The following is a 9472-nucleotide window of genomic DNA, read 5'->3' as shown; positions in this document are numbered from 1 at the left end:
TTAATCAATGTAATTAAGCACATTTTTTTAAAAACAGGAATCAGTGAATGAAGAATCATTTAAACAATACAAATGTTATCTAAATGTGTCATCAGCACACGCGTGAGCACATGTCACTCCTAGCAACCACAGTTTAAAAATGCATATGGTGGAAATCCATTGTGAGAACAACCACTCTCTTTTGTTGCCCCAGAAATACTGAACATTTCCCTTTTAAAATTCCTACTTCATAAGATTAAATGAAAAAATACCTAAGAACTATCATAAAACAATGTATGACCAATGAAATCATAAAATTCTGAGTCCTCAAGCTAATGATGTGGATGTGAAAAAAATGTTACTGGGTAAAGCAGCATGTTGTGATGGCAGAGTACAGTAGAGGGAAAGGAATTGGAAGGACATCAAGAGATTTTGAAACGTCATTTCATCCATTTGGCTCTCATCTGAAAATTAAGTTTTAGATAAGAATCTAAGAAAGCTTTAGATTCAAGCTTGTTCGGAAAGTCTATGTTTCAGTCAAAATGGAATTCCTACTAAGAAAAAAGAAACAAGAAGTTAATCTTTCCTATGAACAAAAAGAAAAAGAAAGCAGATAAATATATCACAATCACTTAGATCAGTTAAAAAAAAAAAAAAACAACTGGAAGGCAAAATAACTCCATACTTACATAGAATGTTGGAATAGCAAATCACTTAAGGAACTATCACATTTAGTGGGTTTGATGATACAGGCAGAAATGGGGAGATAAAACTTGCCTCAATCTTTATACTTTTGCATTATGCCCAATACTGTTATATACATTTTTACTAACCAATAGAATTTAGCAAAATAAAAGAAGCCCATACCTTCTCCATTAACTGTGATAGATGAATATTTTCCATTTGAAAATATTCTTACATAGATATAACTTTCCATTTGAAATATAATTCCTAACATAGAATATTTTCCATTTAAAAATAAACTTACATGGCTCAAAACAAAATATAGACCTACTTATATTACCAGTACTAAGAATTTGAGAGATAAGGATGTCATGTAAGAACAAAACCAAGCAAGTTAGTTATCTACCAGATTAATATTCGATTGGCTCACATCTTGAGACTTGTAGTCATTTTGAAAATACATTTAATTGTAAATTACAAGGCCCAAGCACTCTTTTCGTTTCCCTTTTCTTGGATTACTTCCAAAAGGTATGACTTCCGACAAAGCCTAAAAGAAAATAAACTCGGGGCCAGCCCGGTGGCTCAGGCGGTTAGAGCTTCATGCTCCTAACTCTGAAGGCTGCCGGTTCAATTCCCACATGGGCCAGCGGGCTCTCAACCACAAGGTTGCCAGTTCAATTCCTTGAGTCCCGCAAGGGATCTTGGGCTCTGCCCTCTGCAACTAAGATTGAACACCGCACTTTGAGGTGAGCTCCCCTGAGCTCCCCGGTGGCTCAGTTGGTTGGAGCGCATCCTCTCAACCATAAGGTTGCCAGTTCGACTCCGGCAAGGGATGGTGGGTTGTGCCCCCTGCAACTAGTAAGGGCAACTGGAGCTGAGCTGTGCCCTCCACAACTAAGACTGAAAGGACAACAACTTGAAGCTGAATGACACCCTCCACAACTAAGATTGAAAGGACAACAACTTGACTTGGAAAAAAGTCCTGGAAGTACACACTGTTCCCCAATAAAGTCCTGTTCCCCTTCCCCAATAAAATCTTATGAAAAAGAAAATAAACTTTGGGTATTTGTTTTCAGATGATGTGACTTACTCTCTGGTCTGGATTTCAAAGATGCCAATATAATGTGGATTGTACATAATCAAAACAATTTTTTTTACAAATATATGCTTATTGTAGAAACTTTGGAAAATGCAGAAAAAGTGCAAAGAAGTAGAGAAAAAACATTCTCCATCTGGTCAATGGAGATTACCACTATTTACTTCTTAGGTAGGCTTGATACTATATACCAATACTACCTTGGTATCAAGATTTACTTACTTTTTATATCATGAATATTTCCTTCGGTCATTAAATACTTGGCAGTTTTAAAGTGTCTGCATAGTATCTCATTTTATAGTAATGCCATAATGTGAAGCTTTTTTCTTGTAATCTGTAAAATAAAGAGCTACAGCTAATTACAAGACTTCTTATATCTGCACAAAAAAGAAACGACACAGAAAAGAAGGTAAAATGTAACATGAAGACCATTAATGGAACATAGACAAGTGATAATAGCTCAAGTAGCGTCAAAATAATAGGGTTAACCAAGTCACGTATTTATGTTTACTTTGGGCAAGTCACGTATTTATTTTTACTTTGGGACCAAAGGGTCACCCATCACGCATCTCACTTAATGTTTGTATTTGTACCTTGAATGACGATTTACTTTAATTAGAGAAACTCGCGGTTTTATAACCCAAGGAAATACTACAATCATACCAGGTTCAAGCAACTTTGGTGTGGTCTTTTAAATACTACGATTCCCTTCAGAGAGGGCTACGCGGTAAAACAAAAACCTGTCTGGCGCCGAAGCCACTAGAAAGACATCTTTGTCAGCAGCTCCAGGGCTAACTAGGGTAGTCCGGGCCGGGCGGATCAGACCTGAGCCTCAGATCGGCCGTCACCAGGATAACCGGAGCCGCAGACAGGTGTGAGCTAACAGAACTTTAGGCAAGTGGAGCGCAGACGCGCCTGCCGCGCAGGCGCCCCGCCCTTTTCGCCCTCAAAGCCTGCGCATGCGCTGTCGTAGCTTCACGCTCCGGGGTTTGACCCTTTGTCGTCACAGGGCAGATGACCCTCGTGCGTCCGCCTTTTCCCTCCCTCTTATGTCCCTCCCCGTGTCCCTCAGTTTCCTCCCTCCTCCCCCTCCCTGGGGCGTCCCCAGCCGACTCCAACTTCCGGTCAGCGCCCGTCTGCGGAAGGGTGTCCCGCCTCTTCCGCCTTTACTTTAGAGGTGGCGGCGGCAGCGACGCCTGCGCGTCTTCTTTCAGGGTCAGCAGACGGGTCCCCTGGGCGGTCCACTTGCGCGCGTCGCGGAGCCGCGCCCGGGGGGCAATGGCGATGAACTATAACGCGAAGGATGAAGTAGATGGTGGGCCCGCGTGTGCTCCTGGGGGCACCGCTAAGAACCGGAGGCCGGATAATACGGCCTTCAAACAGCAAAGGTTGCCGGCTTGGCAGCCCATCCTGACGGCTGGCACGGTGCTACCTACCTTCTTCATCATCGGCCTCATATTCATCCCCATTGGCATTGGCATCTTCGTCACCTCAAACAACATCCGCGAGATCGAGGTGAGGGGAGGGAGCGGCGGTGGCAATTGGCGCCGCTTGGGCGCTGGGTCCTGGCCTGCCCACTTCTTCCTCAGCTCTCTGGAGGTTGACCTCCGGGCTTCACCTCCCTCACGCTTTCTCTCTTCCTCAGTGTCTTCTTTCTGCGGGCTTTCTGAATTTGCAGTTTTGTCCGAGCTTCCTCTCGCGATTTACATGGTTAGAGACGAAATGAATGTTTAATACAGAGGGTGGGTCAGATAAAGAACGCCCCTTAATAGGCGGTTTGTGTGGCTCTGGAGATTTTTACCTCCAACGGAGGTTAAGAGAGAGAGAGAAGAGAGAAAAGGAGGTGGAAAAAAAAGAAGTTATATCTAGATATTACTGCGGGAGAAGGGACGTGGTCAGTGTCATTATCTGTGTTGGGACTTCCTAGAACGCAGATTAACACCTTGGCCATTGTTGGGGAAAGGACCGAGAGTCGTAGAAGTATTGGTGATTTTTATCTAAAGAAGTTGTCGTATCTTACCAGGTCACATGTTAGGACAAATGACCGAAGTTTGCACAGTTACCTTTTATTTTGAGTTAATTGATGTTTTTAGTTGTAGGGTATGATATAGGTAAAAAGGTAACTTGAATCTTCTATTCCGGTTTTGCTTTTAGGCTGTGTTTATTAATAACCATGCCCTGCATTCACCCTCGATTTCTTTTTCCCCCTAGATTTTAAACTTTTTTTAAAAAAAGTCAGTGACCACACGGAGAGAATAAGTTGTACATTGTTTACAGAACAGTTTACTGATAGAAGACACGATAAAGATCTGCTCTTTTTCTGAATATCTGAGGGTATTTTTATCTGTTTGAAAGGGCAGTAACTGGTACCAAGGTCTCTTGATTTCTTCTGTTTTCTCAGAGTACATCATTTTTCCCTCTAGTCCTATTAAGTCCTTTTAAGCGTCTGCATGTGATTTAATGGGGCTTTCAGAGTAAGTTTATTTTGACTACAGGTATAGGTGTAAAGATACCTGTTTCCAGTTTAACTTACAGTGTTACTTTTCAAAGTAAAATATATATTTTTTAATTTTTTACAGTGCTCACTTCTGTGTTAATAACACTAATATCATTGCTTTTAAATCTTTTACTAAAAATTAGTTTTCAGTGTAATAACTAGAGAAAGTGTCACAGTATGTTTTTTCAGCATGTATTTTTATTTGCTTTATCTTTTGTGTCTCCCTAATAGTTCTTCAAATGTAGTACTTGTTCTCCCAGCCACACTAGGATCTCACATATGAGTAAAGTGATGTATTGCAAGTACCGTGGGCTCTAGGTTGGGGTCACGCAGAGCTAGGTTTAAATTCCAGCTTTGCCACTAACTAGCTCAGTTTCTTGGAAAACTTAATCTCTCTGAGCCTCAGTTTTCTTACCTGTAAAATACGTAAATAATGCCTATCTTTTATTTTTTTTTTAAGATTTTTTTTTTTTTTTTTAATTGGGGAAGGGGAACAGGACTTTATTGGGGAACAGTGTGTACTTCCAGGACTTTTTTCCAAGTCAAGGTTGTTGTCCTTTCAATCTTAGTTGTGGAGGGTGCCGGTCAGCTTTTCTTTCAGTCTCAGTTGTGGAGGGCGCAGCTCAGCTCCAGGTCCAGTTGCCGTTGCTAGTTGCAGGGGGCACAGCCCACCATCCCTTGCGGGAGTCGAACCAGCAACCTTGTGGTTGAGAGGACACGCTCCAACCAACTGAGCCATTAGGGAGCTCAGCGGCAGCTCAGCTCAAGGTGCCATGTTCAATCTTAGTTGCAGGGGGCAGAGCCCACCATCCCTTGTGGGACTCGAGGAATTGAACCGGCAACCTTGTGGTTGAGAGCCTACTGGCCTGTGTGGGAATCGAACCGGCAGCCTTCGGAGTTAGGAGCACGGAGCTCTAACCAGCTCCGCCTGAGCCACTGGCCGGCCCATGCCTATCTTTTAAAATGTGAGAATTAGAAACAATATAGCTAAGATTCCTGGTATTAAGTTTGTACGATAAATAGGTATGATGATTCCTAATCAGGAGATGAGAAATGGCGCCAGAGAGATTGATACTTACTAGTAAGCTAGAAGAATATTGTAAAATTGAGGCAGAAACCCAAACCAGATGTCTTTATTCTCAACCTTAAGCTTTCACACTACATTAGATTCTTACTGCAGTGTTAGTAGTTAAGTAGAAGAAAATAATTTAACATCAAAAATTTGATCATCTTATTTCAACTTCTCAAGATACTGAGGTGAAAGTAGCAATAATTTGGAATTTTATATGATGGGTAGTATCAAAACTCACCTGTTAATATTTACTATACTATGAAAATAAATATTTACTTTCTTTAAAACTTTTGGGTTTTGAAATAAAATAATGTTCTTCACACTAAGAAGTTGGTAAAGTGGAAATTTCTTTAGTTCTCATGTATATGCTTCTGATTTCAAGTGGCCTAAAGAGCCTGCTGCAGCTTGTTCTGGTTAAAAGGACACTGAAGTTAAAAGTCAAGGCATTAGAGTAGAAGTCCCACCTCTGTTGTGATCTTAGGCATATTTTTGAATGCTTTTTTTTTTTACTAGAAGAACCAAAAGGTCATCTGTAGATGATCTCTAAGATGCTGTCTGACTCTAAAATTCTGTGGCTTCCAACTTTAATGTGGTTTTTAAAAATGTGCATATTTGGAACCAGAGGAAATGAAAATGAAGAATGATTAGGAGTTTTGGACCAACACTGACATAGTTGTGCAAATAGAATAAAATTTTTTTTTTTTTTAATTTGGCTGTTATAGAGAGAATTGGTTCTGAATTGGGTAGGAGTTATGAGAAAAATCTAAGGAGCTTTCCCAAAACACACATGCTTCCTTCTGCTTACTCTCCACCTTTTGCTAGACACTACTGTAGTTTACTTTAAAATATGTGGAGGGTTATTAAAAGTAAATGGGTAACCAGAAGTTCTTACCAACATTCACTTTCATACTATAAGTTGCTCAAACCCCTTAGCTTATTTCCTCATTTTTGAAAAATTTAAGAACTTTCATTGCTATTTTACGTCAAATTACTAGACCAAAGGAGACTTGCCAAATCAGAATATTTTTGTAATATAGCTTAAAGTGCTAATATTTGAAATCCAAACTTTTTAGGTATAAAAGTCAGTGGGTCTTTACCCTTCTCCCAGAAATGTTACACTAAAAAATTACTACTCTTGTAAAGCACATTGGACTCTCCTGAAAAACTTGTGGAAAAAGGCTTTTTAAACTTTAATGCTTATATTTGGCAGTATCAGTCTCTCCATCCCCCATTAGTTTTATATATTTTGTTTACTTTGTTTTTAGATTTTCCATAATCTAATGAAATGAAGTTATTGGAAAACTAAAGTTGTTAAATTCATCATTCATAAGAAAATATTTTAAATATTTAATATCTTATTCAACACTAAAGTTTAATATCTTGATTTATTATTAGCAGCAAGCAATGCATATTTTCTTTAATTTGGCAATTATAGGAGTCAGGCATATCTTTTTACCACAAACGTAATGTTTTTCTAGTCTAGGGCCCTTGTTGGTGAGGCTGAGGTATTGATTGAATAGAGCTAACTTGAAAAATACAGTGAGATATTCTTAACTTTTGCAAAGACATTTATCAGTGTGAATTTATATAATTTAATGGTTAGAATTGGATGAGGACATTTTTCAGAGTAACATTCAGGGTAAATTAAAGAACTAAACATTTACTTCAAATTAATAAGTGTTCAAGATACATTTTCATTAAATTTTAGTGGACTGGTACCCCTCATATTTGATAGAAAAACCCCAAATCTTCTCTTCTTATATTTAATCCTGATTTTTTTTTTGTTTCTCTACTTTTTGATAAAAATACAGTTTTGTCTCTTGTTTTTATTCCTGTGTAACTTGGATTCTTAGATTCTAAAAAAATTTTAAGAGGATTAAATGTCTCTTCTGCATTTAGTTTATACTTAGCCTATAGCTAAGAGTCAAGGAAGAATAAGTTGCTTTGTAGACTGTTTAAGATTAAGCACTTTATGTTAACCTTAAAGATTTTAATTTCAAATGAATTGCAGTTGCTTAGAAGCTGACTCTTGGAAATTAAGAGATTTGTGATGTTAGTGTTTTAATTCCTTTCTTAAGTAACTTTAGTACTTAGAGCAAGGAATGACCAGTAAATATGGCCAGCCAGACTGTTTGTATGGCCCAGAAACTGAGTATGGTTTTACAGATGAACAATTTAACATTAATTTAATGATAGGGAACATAAATTTTGAAATGATATTCCAATTATGTGAAATGACATTCCCCCCAAAATAAATCCATTCTTATTATAGAAACCTGTGTTACCAGAAAATTGTACACAATTATTATTATATTTTGAATTTCATCAATAAAAATTTGTGCAAATTTGTTTTCTCTCATATAAGAGTCTACATAATATGCTTGTCCTTGCCTCTTGTTTTGCAAAGGCTGAAATACTTTCAGGCCCTTTACAAAAAGTATTTCCTGCCCTTGACTTCAAGTTTCAAAGAAACATACTGGCAAAGTTAGCATCAGTTACAAAAACAGCAGTTTAATTTATACATTCTGATCCTCAATAATCTTTCAGTTAGGTAAAATGATCCCTGATATTTGGCTTGTTTCTACCTTCTTTGTACAAATATAATAGGTATAAAATACCTTAGCTAAATTTACCATTAATCTTGGCTCAAGTGGTGTCCTTCTTCATTTCTTTTTCACAGTCAGATAAAGTTCAAGCAACATAAATTGCTTTCGAGAATTTTACTTTGGTTACCTTTTTTCTTCTTTAGATCCTCAAAAAGGACTCTAGCTAAATTCTTTAGTGTGAAATAATCAGTTCAAAGTTGGTACTTAAAATGCCACTTTTAACTTAACCGAATTCATACTTAAAATGATTTACCTTACTACTCAGCATTTTGTTGAGTGACCTATTTAGGTCTTGTATTGATTTCCTTTAAGAGAGATTTACATTCAAAAGTGGACATTTTCCAGTCCAGTTCTTACAGTGTCAAAATTGCATGCCCTTCAAATTCCTCCTTTCCCACTGCATTAAATTAATTCCGTTTTTTAAGAATAAGTTAGGAATACGATGTAATTTTTAGGGTTACTAAGAAGAAATGTCAGTTTGATTTAGGGGAACAATTACAATGGTAGGAAGACACAGCTGAGAAATATCTCAAACTAATCTACTCGTCTACATCTGTTCCGTTTGCCTCTGATTCTTTGTGTTTTGTATTTAAGCTAATGGGCAGGTCTCCAACTTATTGTATTTTGCACTGTGCCTGGTATGGTTTTGACATTTAGTAAGCATTGATTTTTAAAAATAAGGGAACTATAGCTTCTCGCCCAGTTGGTATCCTCTTTCTTTCACAAATAAGTTATGAACTATTATCTTTAGTATAAACTTTTTTCCTCCACCTTTATTGAGGTATAATTGACACATAAAAATTGTGTGTATTTAATATGTTCAGTGTGATGGTTTGATACACATATACATTGTGAAATGATCACTGTAATCAAGCTAATTAACATGTCCATCACATCGCATGGTTACTTTTTTTTTGATATGGTGAGAACACTTAAAATCTACTCTCTTATCAAAAAGACAAGAGATAGTAAATGTTGGTGAGGGTGTAGAGAAAAGGGAATCCTTATGGAATATAAATTGGTGCAGCCATTATGGAAAACAGTATGGAGGTTCCTCAGAAAATTAAAAATTAGAGCTACCACTGTATGATCCAGCACTCCCACCTTGGGGTATATATCCAAAGGAAAGGAAATAAGTATATATCGAAGAGATAGCTGCATTCCCATGTTCACTAACTGTTTTTATGTCCAAAAGATTTTACTACAATCTGGACATTAGGTCAGGCTACCCTTAAATTTTAGCTGATGAGGGGTTTGGTGATTTTTGATGGTGAAAACTCATGTATTGAGTTAAATTTATCAGGAGTTTTAATCAACATTGAGCAGTATCTGTGTGCATAGTGCTGTTGTGGGCATAGTGGACGATGGAAAAAAGTTTGTGGACAGGACCTCTTTTTAGTTTTTATTTTTTTGCTCTAGCAGAGAGCCCTTCTTAAGGAGTGTGGAATCTTTTCAGGGAGATGAGACATACATATAAAAGGAAAACAGCATTGCTAAGTGAGTGGCACAGACAGAAAATTCCTTAGTAGTTTAAAGGA

At 37.7% G+C, this 9472-nt stretch overlaps 1 protein-coding gene across 1 annotated transcript in view; it reads left to right on the top strand.

Annotated features, from left to right (window-relative positions):
- Positions 1–2875: 2875 nt before the first annotated feature.
- Positions 2876–9472, top strand: part of TMEM30A (transmembrane protein 30A) — a 35044-nt gene continuing 28447 nt past the window's right edge. The window contains exon 1 of the mRNA XM_033102432.1: positions 2876–3274. Coding sequence (XP_032958323.1) covers positions 3038–3274 — 237 coding nt within the window. The 5' untranslated portion in view covers positions 2876–3037. The remainder of the gene's footprint in view (positions 3275–9472) is intronic.

Source organism: Rhinolophus ferrumequinum, chromosome 3 (genome assembly GCF_004115265.2).
Source record: "Rhinolophus ferrumequinum isolate MPI-CBG mRhiFer1 chromosome 3, mRhiFer1_v1.p, whole genome shotgun sequence".
Taxonomy (NCBI): domain Eukaryota; kingdom Metazoa; phylum Chordata; class Mammalia; order Chiroptera; family Rhinolophidae; genus Rhinolophus; species Rhinolophus ferrumequinum.
The sequence above is the reverse complement of the archived record's forward strand: the minus strand, read 5'-3'. Positions and strand labels throughout refer to the sequence as shown.